This window comes from Camponotus floridanus, unplaced genomic scaffold, assembly GCF_003227725.1.
Source record: "Camponotus floridanus strain SB8 unplaced genomic scaffold, Cflo_v7.5 scaffold117, whole genome shotgun sequence".
Classification (NCBI taxonomy): Eukaryota; Metazoa; Arthropoda; class Insecta; order Hymenoptera; family Formicidae; genus Camponotus; species Camponotus floridanus.
Genome location: NW_020229234.1, coordinates 10,813 through 27,600, shown reverse-complemented (window position 1 = coordinate 27,600; position 16,788 = coordinate 10,813). Strand labels below are relative to the sequence as shown.

Genomic DNA, 16,788 nt, shown 5'->3' with positions numbered 1-16,788 from the left:
AAGGCACTTTATACAGGGTCTACCAAAAGTGTGGAAACCCCTAAATATCTCGGAAAATATACGTTTTACAGAAAAGTGTTTCCAACAAAAGTTGTAGGGTTTAAGAAGATCTATATACTGATTCTATCAGTTTGACCTTGGATGGCGTCGTCAAGGTCAGGTCAAGGTCACATTGACTTTTTTAAATGACACCCCCTACATTTGATTGCATATTCTTATAGCTTAATTCAAGAGCTTTCCAAAACACTATAATAATGTTCATTTTTATTAAGTACTTTGCGAGTTATGAGGGTTGAAATAATTTCTTAATTTTACATAAACCATAAAATATCTAGTAAACCATTCATTTTTCGATTATCTTACCTTCATACTTTTATGTACAAAATAATGAAAGGAATCAATTGGTGTAAAGAAAACATACAGTTGTTTTTAAGAAAAAATATGGAATTGTTAATTGCAAATTACATATTTTTTCTTAGAAACAACTATGTGTTTTCTTTACACCAATTGATTCCTCTCATTAATTTGTACATAAAAGTATGAAGGTAAGATAATCGAAAAATGAATGGTTTACTAGATATTTTATGGTTTATGTAAAATTAAGAAATTATTTCAACCCTCATAACTCGCAAAGTACTTAATAAAAATGAACATTATTATAGTGTTTTGGAAAGCTCTTGAATTAAGCTATAAGAATATGCAATCAAATGTAGGGGGTGTCATTTAAAAAAGTCAATGTGACCTTGACCTGACCTTGACGACGCCATCCAAGGTCAAACTGATAGAATCAGTATATAGATCTTCTTAAACCCTACAACTTTTGTTGGAAACACTTTTCTATAAAACGTATATTTTCCGAGATATTTAGGGGTTTCCACACTTTTGGTAGACCCTGTATATATTAAAGTTTTATATTCTGCACTTGACTCGAAAAAGGAAAAAAATGAGAGAAAAATAAAAAAGTAAAAACTTTAAGTCTTAGTCTCTAAATTTCGAGCTCTCAAAAGAAAAATTAATAAGTAGAAATAGGGCAAAATCGATACATTAATATCCAAGTCTGTTTGGTGGAGTCTGCCACTTCGTGTTCGGACTTCTTTTGAAGTGCTCTGTGGAATAATATTTCCGCTTTCATCTTTGATCTAATTTCTCCACAGCTGATTCTTCCGCAGTTTCCATCCTTGAAGATATCTCCAGTGGATATAGCCATTGAATCGGTCGGATGAGTTCGCCCTTGGCAGTCTTGACTTTGACCACTCGAATAACGCCATCCTGGGAATATTTTAATTACTCGAGCTAGTGGCCAATCTAACCGCTTTAAGTTATCTTGTCCCAGCAACATAATGTCTCCTTCTTTTACGGGAACACAACTGCTTTTAATTTTACGCCGAGATAGTTGTCCCAGATATTCCGAGCGAAAGCGTTTTCTTAGACTATCCTGTAAACTCTGAAGATATTGCATTCGCTTACTCAAGTTAACTTCCAATTTGTCTAGATCCGATGTCTCGTTTTGAGAAGCTTCCTGCAGGAACATTATAGGCGTCAAAGGTTTTAACTGTGCTGGATCATCTGCGAGATATGTCAATGGACGTGAGTTGACAATAGCCTCACAGTCACACAAAATTGTGTTCATCTCTTCGAAAGACAAACATGCTTTCTTCAAGATCCGCTTGAGTAGATCTTTCACTATTCTAGGCGCTCCCACCATCCTCCCCACCAGGCCGCTGAAGGAGGATTGAGACGCCATTCTATTCGTTGTGCTGAGCTGATGCGTTGAACTTTGTTCAATTTTATGGAGTAAATTGCGGGCTCCAATGAAATTGGTTCCGTTATCTGTAAAAATTATTGAAGGTCTACCTCTTCGTGCAATGAATCTGCGTAAGGCTTGCAAAAAGGCTTCCGTAGAAAGGGAAGTTGTAAGTTCCAAGTGTATTGCTCTATAAATAGCGCAGGTAAACAAACAAATCCACGTCTTCTGTGACTTTTTTAAGAACAGAGGTCCCACGTAGTCAATTCCTATGACCTCAAAAACTCTAGCATCCTTGACGCGTTCATTTGGTAGAAAGAAGCTCCAGTAATAGCTTCTAATTTTTTGCTCTTATGTCTCTTGCATACTACACAATGATTTATGATTGATCGTACAGTTGTCCTGCAAGAAAGAATCCAAAACATTTCTCGTAACTTGTTCATTACTATTTGAACTCCTGCATGACCAAGTTGTTGATACTTATGTTCGATTAACTTTAAAACTAAGGGATGCTTTTGGTTTAATATAATTGGATGCCGAAAATTATATTCATCCTCATAGCGGTTGGTAACCGGTGATTTCAGCCGAAGTAATCCGTCATTATCCTTATATCCGTATATATCTAAAGTATTTAATCGCGGTTCGTTTTTGTCGCTAAAGGATTCTTGTTGGCTCAATCTTAGGACTGTGAGTTCTGCGACAACAAATTCTGCTGTCGATATTTCTCCTGTTAATCTTGTATTGCGAGAAACTCGACAATTAGTGGCAAAACGGAGAATATAGTCTGTACTATTGTTAAATATCTAGATAGATTCTTCATGTACTAGCTCTTCTCTTGCTGTAAAACAAACATAAACGTTCCTTTCATTACATCGTTGTCTAAAGAGATCTTGTTTTTGTTGCGACTTGCCGATTTCTTTATTTCGCTGTCAACCTCTACTTCATTCGAGTCATATTGGATTGAAAGCTAACGTCCTTCCGGCAGTTTGAGCCATGCTGGACCATCCTACCATCGCGATTCCAGCAATTGCTTAGCTGTACATCCTCTCGAGGGTAGATCAGCTGGATTCATGTTTCCTGGTACATGGCGCCATTGATTTGAATCCGATAACTTACAAATTTCTTTTACTCGATTATAAACAAAAGTATTCCATGGTTTATCTCTATGAATCCACACTAACACCGTAGTGGAATCTGACCAAAAGAAGACTTCTGCTCTATCAAAGTTTAAAGCTTTTCTTGTCATATGCCATAAACGCGCCCCAATCGTCGCAGCAAGCAACTCCAATCTTGGAATTGTCGTCCGTCTTATTGGAGCTACTCTGGATTTAGCCTCAATAAGTTGGACAAACGCCTTCAGACTCTGTCGTTCGTGCAAACAAGGCTGTTGCGTACGCATCTTGGCTAGCATCGACGAATATATGGAATGATAGATTACTTGTGTCTTTGTTTTGATAAAAGGCTTGCCGTGGAACTCGTAACTCCTTCAACCAGTAGAGATGCTGTTGCCACTCCTTAAATTCTGTTTCAACATCTTCTGGTACTGCGGTATCCCAACTAATCTTACGTGACGCGCTGCAGGATTCTCCCGCCCGAGGATAACGCGGGTAGAACTCTGCGATACACCTACGATCGCGAGGACAGCGGTCGCGAGTACCCGTTCCGCCGAAATATGTTCTGCGGCGTCGATTTGATACGCTTGAGGCGCGAATTGTCATGAGCGAGGAGCGCGTCGATCCGCCGATCGATCGCTACGTTCGAGTGTTGAAGGAGAGGATCGCGTGGAGCGTCGCGACCTATTCGACGAGGCGGGCGATCGGTCTTCGAGACGCGTGCGAGGAGCTGTGGATCGAGACGGTTCTGGTGTGTAGCGGAAGAGCGGCGAGATTCGACGCCGGAGATACGCGGGTGACCGGGACGCGTCGCGGGTTTTCGCTGCCGGTGGATTCGCGAGGCGAGACGCTGTGGATAAGGCCCCGCGGGGAGGAGAGAGAAAGGACGACGAATCGCCGTAGGGAGAGAAGAGGACGCGGCCATGTGGGAGGAAGAGCGCCGGACGCTCGAGAGCGCGCGCGACGTCGTCACGACGGACGACTATCGCGCGTGGACGCGACGATGCGAGGAGTGTCTCGCGACTCTGCGCGAGAGGTCGCCTGTCGCAGAATCTCCACGGGGGCGAGGACCTCTCTGGTCGCTCGAATCCTGCGAGTGATCAGCGCGAGGAACGATCTACGGCGACGCTTCGAGCGCGAGGGCGCGGGTGTCGCGAGACGCGAGAACGACGGCGGCGGCGGTAGCGAGTCGCGCGAGGGATTCTCGTGGTCCGAGGTCGAGACGGTTTTCAAGAGACGCGTGTTGACCGGCGCTGTGATAAATGTCGATTACATCGAACCTCTGAGATTTCTCGAGGACGCGAGGGACATCGTGCTCCACCGCGTGCGCGACGTCATGAGTCGATATGGCGGCGTTAAGGTGAACACGACGTTCAACGGAGAATTCGTGTCGAGCAATAAAACCGCCGTTAAGACGATCGCCACGAGAAATCGTCCTCTTCTACCCACGACGGATCTGCGCGAGTGGTACGATACTCGCGTCGTCGGCGATACCGTTGCGTCTTTGGAGAAGTTTCAAGAGCGCGATAGCGGATGGGCTCTATCGCGCATACTCGATCTAACGGTGAACGTGAACGTGTACAATCCCATGCAGGCGGGGTGCCACGTGCGAGTACCGCGAGAGATTCAGATGAAGAGAGCGGTGGTCAACGTGCGATCCGACGACGAGGCGTGTTTCGCGTGGTCGGTGGTAGCCGCTCTGTATCCCGTCGATAAGCACTGCGAGAGAAGCTCGCGATATCCGCATTACTCCGAGGTGTTGAATCTGGAGGGCTCGAAGTTATCCTGACTCTGAACGGAATCGGACAGTTCGAGCGTTTGAACGATATATCGGTGAACGTATACACCGTCGGAGAGAGACGACGCAGGAAGGACGGCGGTGGCGGAATTCGCATCGTCCCTCTTCGTCTGACGAATCGAAAGAGGGAGAGACACGTCAATCTGCTGTATTTGAGCGATGCGACGCGCGAAGGTAACGCAATCGGACATTTCACCTGTATCCGAAATCTGTCTCGTCTGATCAGCTCGCAGTTGAGCAAGCGACAGCACAGGACGCACGTGTGCGATCGGTGAGCGTTCGATCTTGGCGAGCGAAAGCGAAATATAGAGCTAACATTTATTCCGTATTTGCTCAGATGCATGCATTACTTTCGCACGAGCGAGAAGCTGTCGGCGCACAGCGAGGATTGCGGTAAGCTGAACGATTGCGCGATCGTTCTTCCCGGCGAGGACGACAGGTGGCTGGAATTCGATCATCATTCGAGAAAGGAGCGAATTCCGTTCGCGGTGTACGCCGATCTGGAGTGCGCGTTGGAGAGGAAGGAAGGGGACGAGGGCGGGAGAACCAAGAATACGAGAATCGTTCAGCATCACAGAGTTCACAGCGTGGCCTATTACACGCATTGCTCCTTCGATGATGCCGCGTCGGCGTACGGATCTTATCGCGGCGAGGATTGCGTCGCGTGGTTCGTGCGCGAGCTGCGCGATCTGGCGCTTCGCGCGAAGGTCGCCCTCGACGCCGTGGTACCGATGGCGGATCTGACGAGCGGGAAATATTCGCGAGCGCGTCGCGCTGTTACGCGTGCGAGAGACCGTTCGAGACCGATGACGCTCGCGTGCGCGATCATTGTCACTTGACCGGCCGCTTCAGAGGTCGCATTCCGCGTGTAATTTGAATTACAAGGATCCCTACGTCATATCCGTATTCTTTCACAATCTATCGGGTCGACGCGCACTTGATTATCAAGGATGTGGCTAACGCGTATCCCGACAGCATCGAGTTGTTGCCGGTGACGAAGGAATCGTACATAGCTTTCTCGAAGACCGTTCGAGATACCGCGGCGGCGGCGGAGGGAGACGGGGGAAATGCCGCGCGTTCCAGATACGTCAAATTACGATTCGTGGACTCGTTCAAGTTTTTAGGCGCCGGTCTCGATAAGCTGGCGTCGTATCTCGACGAGAACAAACTGACGATCACGCGAGGCGAGTTTCGCGATCTCTCGGACGACGACTTCCGGCTTCTCACGCGCAAGGGCGTGTTTCCGTACGAGTACGTCGACAGCGTCGAGAGATTGCGGGAGACGCGTCTCCTGCCGCGCGAGTCCTTCTACAGTTCTCTGACCGGCGACACCGTATCGGAGAGCGATTACGCGCACGCGACGCGCGTCTGGAAGCGATTTAGCGTCGAAATCCTGGGCGAGTATAGCGATCTCTATCTGAAGACCGACGTTCTTCTGCTCGCGGACGTGTTCGAAAATTTTCGCGCCGCTTGTTTGGAGAGTTACGGTTTAGATCCCGCGTACTACTTCACGCTGCCGGGATACACGTGGGACACGATGCTTAAGTACACGGGATACACGGGGGTCCGTTTCGAGCTGCTCACCGATATCGATATGATGATGTTCGTGGAACGCGGAATACGCGGCGGTCTGAGTCAGTGCTCCAACAGATACGCTCGCGCTAACAACAAGTACATGAGCGCGTACAATCTGTCGCGACCGTCGATCTATCTGATGTATCTCGATATCAACAATCTGTACGGTTGGGCGATGTGTCAGCCGTTGCCGTACGAGCGATTCGAGTGGGTCGACGATCTCGAGAGACTCGACGTGATGTCCGTGCCGGAGGACTCGACCGTTGGCTACATTCTCGAGGTCGATCTCGACTATCCGGCCGACGCGCACGACGCCCACGCCGATCTACCGTTTTGTCCCACGCGCGATAAGCCGCCAGGGAAGCGGCAGAGCAAACTCCTAGCCACGCTGTACGATAAGCGCCGATACGTCACGTACTATCGCAATCTGCAGCAGTGCGTTCGTCTGGTCTGCGTACGGTCTGCGTCTGATTAGGATTCATCGCGCGCTGCGCTTCTCGCAGTCGCCGTGGTTACGCGGATACGTGGAACTTAACACGCGTTTACGCACTAACGCGAGTAACGATTTCGAGAAGAATCTGTACAAGTTGATAAACAACGCCGTCTTCGGCAAGACCATGGAGAACATGCGCAATCGCGTGGACGTTCGACTCGCGACTCGATGGGACGGGCGATTCGGAGCCGAGACGCTCCAAGCCGAATTTTCACAGTAGAAGCGTATTCTCGGAGAATCTCATGGCCGTGGAATTGCGCAAATTGGAGGCGAAGATCGACAAACCGATCTACGTAGGCATGTTGATTCTCGATATATCCAAGATTCGTCTGTACGCGTTTCACTACGAATACATGTCTACGGCGATAAGTGTAAGATATTGTACACCGACACGGACAGTCTCATTTATAGCATAGAGTGCGAGGACGCGTACGAGCGAATGAAGCGCGACATCGATAGATTCGACACGAGCGATTACGCCGTCGACAATCCATACGGCGTGCCGCGCGCGAATAAGAAGGTTCTCGGTCTGATGAAGGACGAGAACAACGGCGCTCTCATGCTCGAGTTCGTCGGACTCAGAGCGAAGATGTACGCGTTGCGAGTCGAGGGTAGGGGCGACACTAAGAAGAGCAAGGGCGTGAGGAGCAGCGTCGTCGCGAGAACACTGACGTTCGATGATTACGAACGCTGTCTGAGACGCGAGATCGAGATGACTCGCGAGCAGTCGTGCCTGAGATCCAAGTTACACGAGGTGTACACCGTGCGCGAGTCGAAGGTCGCGCTCAGTCCGTACGACGATAAGCGCTACGTCGTGCCGGATTCGACCGACACTCTGCCGTGGGGGCACTACAGGATACCTCTGTGAGGAGAGCCACGGATAGATCTTAAGCGCTATGCGACGTATTTTTATAGATATGCGTGATGTATTTTATAGATATGCGTAATGTATTTTATTATCTTTAATGTTATACAATATATATATGTTCGTTGCGACGCGTTACAATACGCGCGATGTATTTTCTTATCTTTAATATTACAAATATATATTCGTTGCGACGTGTTACAATACGCGCGATGTATCTTTTCGTCTGTAATATCACGCGAAAATATACGTATATTCGTCACAATATGTCGGCTTTGTCGATCCACCGAGTTATGCGACCTGTCCATTCCCAGCCACTTCACGAGAACTGCGTCGCCCTTCCGGCGCAGCACTCTCTCCAGGAGATACACGTCGGGATCGGAGACTCGCTGCAACTCGTGCTCGTAAAATCCGCCAGCTATCGGCTCGCCGCGCGAATCCTTCAGCAGATACGTCGCGGGATTCGTCGTTCGCACCTCGGCTACGCGGAAGATCTCCGCGGTCCAATTCGGCGTGTATCCCTTCTCGAACAGCGTCTTGTACTTGCTCACGCGCACGGGATCGTTCGGTCGAAATTTTCCCGGAGCGGCGATCTTCGGGTGGCTGTACACCGTCGACAGGAGTCTCGACGCTCGAGCGGGCATCACGTCGATCGGACGCATCCCGATGGTTCAATGCTTGCGAGCGTTGTACTCGGATATTAGATGCGGCAGCGCGTCGAGCCACTTGTACGTTCCGTTCAGCGTGAAGTACTTCCACATCGAGTTCTTGAGCGTGCGATTGAAACGCTCGACGATCGACGCTTTCAGCACCGAATACGTCGAGTAGTGATTGATTCCGTGTCTATCTACGAATCTTCGCACCTCGGCGTTGTAGAACTCCTTTCCTTTGTCGGTCTGCAGATTCCTCGAGCGACGTCCGGAGGCGCGCGTCACGCTCGACAGGGCTCGAGCGACCTCGTCGCCGCTCTTTCTCTTGAGCGGTACCGCCCACGCGTACTTGCTCAGAGCGTCGATGACGGTGAGTATGTAATTGTGGCCTCTGTTCCGTCCGGCGTAAGGACGCATCTCGACGACGTCCGCTTGCCACAGATCGTCGCATCCGCGCACCGCGACGCGGCGGCGGGGGAAGTTCTTTCTCGCTGGCGCGTGCAGCTCGTTCACGAGTCTCCGTTTCGCGGCGCTCATCTCGCCGTCTCTATTTTTTTCTACCCTTTCTTCGACTGTTACTTATCAGGAGTTTTAGCGCCCAGTTGTATGACTACCTTATTCGGATCGATCGTCTTAGGAATCGCAGCCGCCGCCGCCGCCTTCGCCGCCGCCTTCGTCGCCGTCGTCGTCGTCGCGGCCGTTCTTCTCGCGAGTTCGTTCGCGTCTTTCCTCAGACGCGCCACCTCGGCGTCCAGTTCTCGCAATTTCGCGTTGGAAGCCAGCGCCTTCGCCGTCAACTCCTGCAGCGTTCTGTCGTGACCGCTCAACGCGGCTCGATTTCTCTCGTTGTTCGCCGCTACGTTGTTCACGTGCGACAGAGATCTCTCCAAGGCGCGCACTCGCTTCTCCGTTTTCTCATCGATCTCCTCGAGCCGCGCGACGGAGGTCCCCAGTTCGCGCAACAGTTTGCTCGACGCGTCCCCGTTCGCCCGATTCGTCTCGATGGAGCTCTCCAGATCGCCCAGTCGCTTGTCGGCGACCACGCGCGAGGCCGATCTCTCCGCCTCGACGGTCGCAATCCTCGTCGCGGCGAGCTCCTGCAGATTCTCCAGCGTTTGCAGCTCCTGCAGATTCTCGAGAGCGCTCCCCCTCGCGCGAATCTGCGTAACGTCGGTTTCCAAAGCGCTCGATCTTTCGGTCGCGGCGCTCTCGAAAGCGTCGATCTTCTTGCTCAGAGCGACGATTTTCTTCGTCGAGGCCGCGTTGTTATCCACTCGCGTTCTCACGCTCGCGATAAGCTGGTGATTATTCGCCGCGTTCGTTCTCACCGCGTGTATAACGCTTTCGACGTAACTCTTGTTCGTCGCGTCGTCGTTGTTGGTCGGCCAGGCCACTCCTCGTATCTTGAGACGCTGCGCGTCGTAATGCGACGCGGAGAGAGAGACGTCAGAGACGGTCAGACACAGCGCGTTATCGCGCACGTAATTTCGCAGAGATTCCACGCTCGCGCGCAATCTGGCGCTCGTCGCGTCGCGACCGCGTCTTCTCCGCGTCGACACTCCGAACTTGCTCGCGAACATCGCGTCGTCGAATGAAGCGCGCGCGCGTTGCCGCGATTGTCTCACAGTATCTCGCCCGCCTCGCGGAGCTCCTCGATTATCGACAGGATCTCGTTGTCGTGAGCGTTGTTGCCGGCTTGACGAGAAGCGTCCAGCAATCGGAGACGATCCACCAATTCGTTCGGATCGTCCCAGTGAACGTAGTCCACGGTGTCGCGGGTCGCGCGCATAGCCCGCGGCACGCGACCCCCGCCGATCCTCTTCCTCGGACTGTCCGTCCGCAGGATCGGAGCTATAACGTGCTTGTACTTGTATCCCTTGTTTCCCAGTACGGGCATGCGAATATTGTGCTCGCGCCTGTGAGCGTTAGTTTGCAGAAGTATGCTCCTGTACGCGGCTTTGTCTCTCTCGGTGTACTTGAAATCGTCGGGAATTCTCTTGAAGATCAATTCGTACAGACCGGGAGTACCGGCGTATCTGACTCCGTCCACGAATATCGCGTCGTCGGCGCCTACGTCGAATCGCTTGTCCCCGAGCATAGTGCCTGCGTCGGCAAAGTAGACTCCGTAAACGTGATCGAAATCGCTCGGCGCGCCGCCGTCGAGAAGAGCGCCCACGTACTTTCGCGCCAACAGGCCCAATTGATCGCGCAAGATGTCTCGCCCTCGAGGAGTCCGCAGAGACCGTCTCACAGACGTTTCGAGCGTCGCCGGCGATCCGAGGAAGACGTTGTCGCTCGTCTCGAACGTCTCCTCGACGGCTGCGCAAAGAGGTCTCCGCTCGCGAATTCGCGCTGCTGCGCGGGAACGCGTCCGACGCTCCCACGGGCGTGGAAGTCGTCGCGTTCAGACGGCGAGATCGCTTAGCTTTGAATCCTTTCGTGGACGGCGGCGGTAACGCGCTCCTCGGCCTCTTCCTCGTCGTCCTCCTCCTCCGACGCCTCCGTTCTCTTGATGTCTCGCGCGAACGTCTTGTCGATCTCGCTCTTCGCCGGTTCCTTCTCTCTCGCGCTCGCACCTCGCGCGGAATCGTCTCCGACGCGCTCGGCGATGCGTCGCAACGGTTCGACGATCGGTTTGAAACGCGTCTCCAGAGCGCTATCGCTCTCCATCCTTCCGGTCTTCAGCGCTCTGTGTTTCATGCGAATCGACGCGCGCGTTCTCGCTATCTCTATCGCGGTTTTCTCGCGTCTGTCGACGTCCGTCATCGCGCGTCGTTTCTCGACGTTTCGCCTTCTCTTATTTCTCTCCCCTCTACGATCGCCGCCGTCTCGGGAAGACTGACTCATCCTCGACGACGATGCACGCGACGCTCTACGGCACGGCGTAATCGTTGAACCCTCGCCTGTATCTACCGTTGTGCAACGCGCTATCTTTGTCAATCACTAGAAAACCGTATCGGTATTTCCAACACGCGCGACACAGCGCGCGAAAATCTTCGTACGACATATCGGTGTTCACGTGATCGCTGTGCACGTGTTTCAGATTAGTGCCATCCTGCTTAAAGAGTATCAATAGATTCGCGTTGTCGCGTGTCAGATGTTTGGGTATCTTAGCGTACGATTGGCACAGATAGAAGCAATCGACCTTCGCGTGACGTCCCATGCCGAAGTACTCTCTCATGACGTCCTGTTTGTCGCAGGCCACGTCGTCGAACACGAATATCGAGTTCGGCGACGCCTCGCTAGGCGGGATGACGTCGGCGTTGTTCGAATACGTGAAGTAACCGATATCCCGCATAGGTTTCAACAATTTCTCCAGATATCGATATTTAGGCTGATGCAACGATTTCGAGTAAACGTACACGTTCTCGAATCGTACGCCGTGCGGACTCTCAAGAAGGCTTATCAGCACGTTCGTTTTACTGCAATTAAAGGGACCGCAAATTACGCAGCGGATCGCGGTCGGTAACAGATTACCGTGTCTTCGCGGTTCCTCGTTCATCGAGCGCGTCTTACCGTCGACGTTGGACACTCTTATCACGATCGGTTGATGCACAAAACGCATTGTTTTCTCTCTCTTTCTCTCCTCGCGATTTTTCCTCGTTGTCGCGAGCGAATCTGCGTCTCAGTGCGCAGACGCGCGCGCGCGACGCTTCGTCATGTTTATTCTATTGGTGAACGATTACGATATTCTCGGACTCAGCGTCGATCAGTTGCAGTACGTTCCGAAGAAGCTTCTGCTGGACAAGTACGGCGATTTCGTCGATCGATTGTGAGAGAGATTGCCTATACATCTACAGGACGATCCGGACGTGCAGCGTTATCGCCTCTGTCACAAGCATCACAATCAGCCGTGGCAACGAACGCACATCGACGGTCCGCCGCCGTGCATTAAAGACTGCGGCATGTGCCGGGAGAAGGAAATGGCGTGACGATGAGCGCGTCGACGATCGAGGCATATGAGATACGCCGAGGACGCCGCGACGGCAGTCGTTGGCGGTAGCGGTTTGCTCAGTAGAACTATAAACGCTCTTCCGTTCGAACTACATATACCGGGATATCAGTTCTGCGGTCCCGGTACTCGTCTCGCTAAGCGGCTCGCGCGAGGCGATCGAGGCGTCAATCCGCTGGACGCGGCTTACCGCGAGCACGACGTCGCCTATTCGCGGAGCGACGATTTCGCCGATCGGCACGTCGCGGATCGGGCGCTCGGAGCGAGAGCGTTCGAGCGTATCTGGGCCGGGGATTCGACCCTCGGCGAGAGAGTGGCGGCGTCGGCCGTATGGGCGGCTATGAAGGCGAAGACGAAACTAGGAATGGGTATGGCTGGAGCGCGAAAAGGCGCGAGAAAGAGCGGCGGCGGCGGCAAGAAAAAAACAACCTCGACGAGGAGAACGACGAGAGGACGGGTTCTTCCCGCGGCGAAACGCGGCGGCTTCCTGCCGCTGTTGCCGGCGCTCGGAGCTTTAGGATCGCTGATCGGCGGAGCGGCCGGCGTGGCGAAGATGGTGAATGACGGTAAGGCCGCGCGTCGACAATTGGAGGAGCTACAGCGACACAATCAAGCGATGGAGGGCCGCGGTTTGTATCTCGCACCTTACAAGCGTGGCGGAAGCATCGCGAGACGAGGTGGACGAACGGTTAGAAGGGAGAGGAAGAAAAAAAAAGTCGCGTCTTCGCGCGCGTTAGACGACGTCGTAGCTCCGATCGGCATCACGACGAACGAACAGTTGAACAGCGTGGCCAGGCGCGCTCGCGTGCGTCACTTCAGAGGTGTGTTTATGCGCGACGCGTTGCCGGCGCGAGTTCGTCGCGACGAAAGTGGTATCGTGAACTTGGACAACGCCTCGGGGCCGGGCACGCATTGGGTGGCGTACGCTAAAAGGAGAAAAGACGCTATCTACTTCGGCAATCTTCGGCCGCCTCAAGAACTCGCGCGTTATCTCGGACGCGACACGCGCATCGCGTACAATCGCGACTCTCAGCAGACGTACGATCAGAGCGTCTGCGGACAATTGTGCCTGCGCTTCCTTCGACGAGTCGATTGGGGAGGAGGAAGGAGAAAGCCCTTCGGCCTCTAACAGCGATAGAGCGCGTCGCCATGTCGCTGATTCTCACGCTGACCGGAAGAAGCAACGTTCTCACGGCGAGTTACTTTCCGCTTTTCGATCTGAGCGACGACGATTACGAGCTCGGCCTGACCAATTTCGAAACCTACAACACGATTCCGAACGTGAATTCCTCGAACAATAAATTTTACTTCGACGACAACGACGAGACGATCGCGATCCTGATCGGATCCTACGAGCTGCGCGATATAAGCGCGTACCTGAGAGCCGCGATTCTTCGAAGACGGCGACGACCGTCGAGCGCGAGTATCGGAGGGAGAGACGGCGGCGATGGCGCCAGAGACGGCGACGACGAGGAATATCTGTACGATGTCGAGGACGCGGAGGACGAGAGCGGCGATCGCGTTCTCGCGCTACGCGGTAACGACAATACCATGAGAAGCGAAATCAAATGCGCGTACCGAATTAATTTCATCAACCCGAACAATATCGGATTGTTATTAGGTTTCTCCCAGTCTCGCGTATTGCGGCCGAACAAATGGTACGCGTCCGACGAGCCCGTGAGCATTATCGCGGTTAACACGATTCGCGTGGAGTGCAACCTGACGACGGGCGCGTACGTGAACGGAAGATCCGCCCACGCGATACACGAATTCGCGCCGAAGTCCCGCCGGGATATAAAGTGTCGGAGATCCCGAGGCAGATCATTTATCTGCCGATCATCGCGCGACTCGTGACCGACGTATCGCTGCGCGTCGTCGATCAGGACGGTCGATTGATCGATTTCCGCGGCGAGGAGATCTCGATTCGATTGCACGTGCGACGCAAACGATAGAGAGCGCGCGGCGAGACGCGAGGACGGGGGAGGGAACGGGGTGATGCTCGTCGTGCGCGAATCTAGCGTCGCGACATCGCATCGCGACGGCAGCGGCGGCGGCGGCGACCGCGATCGCGTCGCGGGAACTCGAGTCGTGCGCTCGAGAGAGAAGAGCGTCGGGGGATTGTCCGCCGCCAACGTCGCTTTTCTGCGATCCATGGGTTTCGTCGTACCGAGAGCCGCGCGATAGTTCGACGACATGAGGGACATTCTGAGCATCGACGGGGAACCCGTCTTCGACGATCGCATCGTGAAGATCGAGAGTCACACGTACAATCCGTACGCCAACACCACTTTCGGATACAGCGACGAGATACGAATACTCATACAATAGCAGGACTTATACACGCTGCCGTGCGAGAGTTTTCTCTACGTCGAAGGTAGACTGCACGCGAAGAATAATCCGCCGCCCGCGTCGAGCGTCGAATTGGGTAAGCCTGTCTTGGCCTCTAAGGAGCCGTCCGTGCCCTCGACGCCGGCGTGGCTCGTGAACAATTGCGTCGCCTTTATGTTTGAGGAGATACGTTACGAGCTCGAAGGCGTGGAGATCGATCGTAATCGCAACGTCGGAATAACTAGCACGATCAAGAACTACGCCTCGCTGACGGCCGAACGAGGCAAGATCTTGAAGAACGCCGGATGGGATCTCGCGACTGGACCGAGCGGCGTCGCGTCGACGGGCGACTTCAACTTCTGCGTTCCTCTCGACACGCTGTTAGGTTTCTGCGAGGATTACAGGCGCATCGTCATCAACGCGCGTTACGAGCTGATTCTGATAAGAGCGCAAAACGACAACAATTGTCTGATATCGCGCGAGGAATTCGAGCCGAGAGTCGAGCTCGCGAAGATACAGTGGCGCGTGCCGCACGTGGTGTTGAATGACGTCAACAAATTATCGCTGTTGCGCACGTTGGACAGCGGCAGATATCTGAGCGCGCCCTTTCGCTCGTGGGATCTCTACAAGTTTCCGTTCCTGCAGAGCACGACCAAACACTCGTGGGCCGTAAAAGCGGCCACGCAGCTCGAGAAACCGCGTTACGTCATCTTCGCGTTGCAGACCTGAAAGAAGAACGTCCTGTTGCAGGACGCTTCCAGATTCGCCGCGTGCAATCTGACCAACGTAAAGTTGTATCTCAATTCCGACTTCTATCCGTACGACGATATGAATTTGGACTTCGATAAGAACAAGATCGCCATACTGTACGACGCCTACGCGAGATTTCGACGAACGTATTACGGATCCGCGAGCGACGAGACGCTCCTGACTATGAACAAATTTCTATACTGCGACCCGCTCGTGGTGATAGATTGTTCCCGCCAAAACGAAGCGATTAAGAGCGCCACTGTGGACGTTCGTCTAGAATTCAACTGCAAGGACAACGTTCCTTCTAACACCACGGCGTACTGCCTAATCATTCACGATCACGTGGTGGAGTACAATCCGCTGACGAACGTCGTGCGTAAGATCCCTAAAACGACGCGTCGAATGGGAGGAGAGAGGAAACTCGAAATCGTGAAGATATCGAGGAGAGACGCGAATAAACGTCAGTATCTCGCGACGATGACCGCGACGACGGTCACGGGCGATATCGCCCCGCCGATCTTCGTCGATCTGCAGGGCTTCGTCGTCAACGAGCGATTCGTGACGAAGGAGATGGCGATACTCGCGAACGGCAGAAATCTGACGCATCACGTCTTTCGCGCGCCGATGTCGTGGAATCTGCTGACGAAGAGCGAGAAGTCGCAGGCCTGTTGGCTGACTCTTAATCACCACGAATTTCACTGGACCGACGGACACGTGGAGTATAGGCACGCGAAGCAGATCGTTCGCGACGCGATATATCGCGCGTCGAGGGATCTCGTGTCGAACGCCGCGGTGACGATCTACGTCAAGGGTCGCGAGAAGAAGAAGTGGTTGACCGACATCGCGGGAGAGGTCGCGGAACAGCTCGACCTGATGATCGAGACCATCGACGCCGATTACGAGGATATCGGACTCCTTCGAACGCTAGCCGCGACTCGCGTCTATCGCTGCGGCTATCACTCGAAGAATTGCGCCTTGGAAAACGTGTGCAAATTGCACAACTGGTGGTTGGAGAGACGCGATCAATTGCGCGACATGTGAACAGAGACGCGTTGCGCGATGATTCGCGCGCCTCGCGCGTTTTCCGCATCGTAGATTAGTCTTGCGCGTACTCTTATCAACGACTTATCGCCTACCTAAAAGTATTATTAATACTTAGAAAGATACTATTAATACTAAGAAAAAAATAATATTAAAATAACATTAAAATAATATTAAAATAATATTAAAATAATATTAAAATAATATTAATTAGCGAATAAACGTTAACTCGTATCGCGCATACGCGGTTAAATGCATTTTCCGGCACTTCCTCCGGAGCAATCGAGAATTTATCGCGCCTCATTAAATTACCTCGTTATATTTCCGCGTCGCGCGATTTTTTCATACCGCCTTAGATTATAGCATTAGCATTAGCATTCGATGGAATCATAACGACTCGGCGATAGCGATATCGCGCGATTTTTTCATACCGCCTTAGATTATCGCATTAGCGTTCAACGGAATCATAACGACCCAGCG

At 52.5% G+C, this 16,788-nt stretch overlaps 2 protein-coding genes across 2 annotated transcripts; one reads left to right on the top strand and one right to left on the bottom strand.

Annotated features, from left to right (window-relative positions):
• The first annotated feature begins 4,995 nt into the window (after nt 1-4,995).
• Nucleotides 4,996-7,638, top strand: LOC112639903. Its single transcript, XM_025415232.1, has 4 exons — nt 4,996-5,379; nt 5,604-6,688; nt 6,844-7,053; nt 7,134-7,638. The coding sequence occupies exons 1-4, from the start codon at nt 4,996-4,998 to the stop codon at nt 7,588-7,590; spliced, it is 2,136 nt and encodes a 711-aa protein (XP_025271017.1). The 3' UTR covers nt 7,591-7,638.
• Nucleotides 7,639-7,785: 147 nt separating this feature from the next.
• Nucleotides 7,786-8,231, bottom strand: LOC112639902. Its single transcript, XM_025415231.1, has 2 exons — nt 7,888-8,231; nt 7,786-7,813 (listed from the first exon to the last, which is right to left on the bottom strand). Exons 1-2 carry the CDS (start codon nt 8,229-8,231, stop codon nt 7,786-7,788), a joined length of 372 nt encoding a protein of 123 aa, XP_025271016.1.
• Between the last annotated feature and the right edge of the window lie 8,557 nt (nt 8,232-16,788).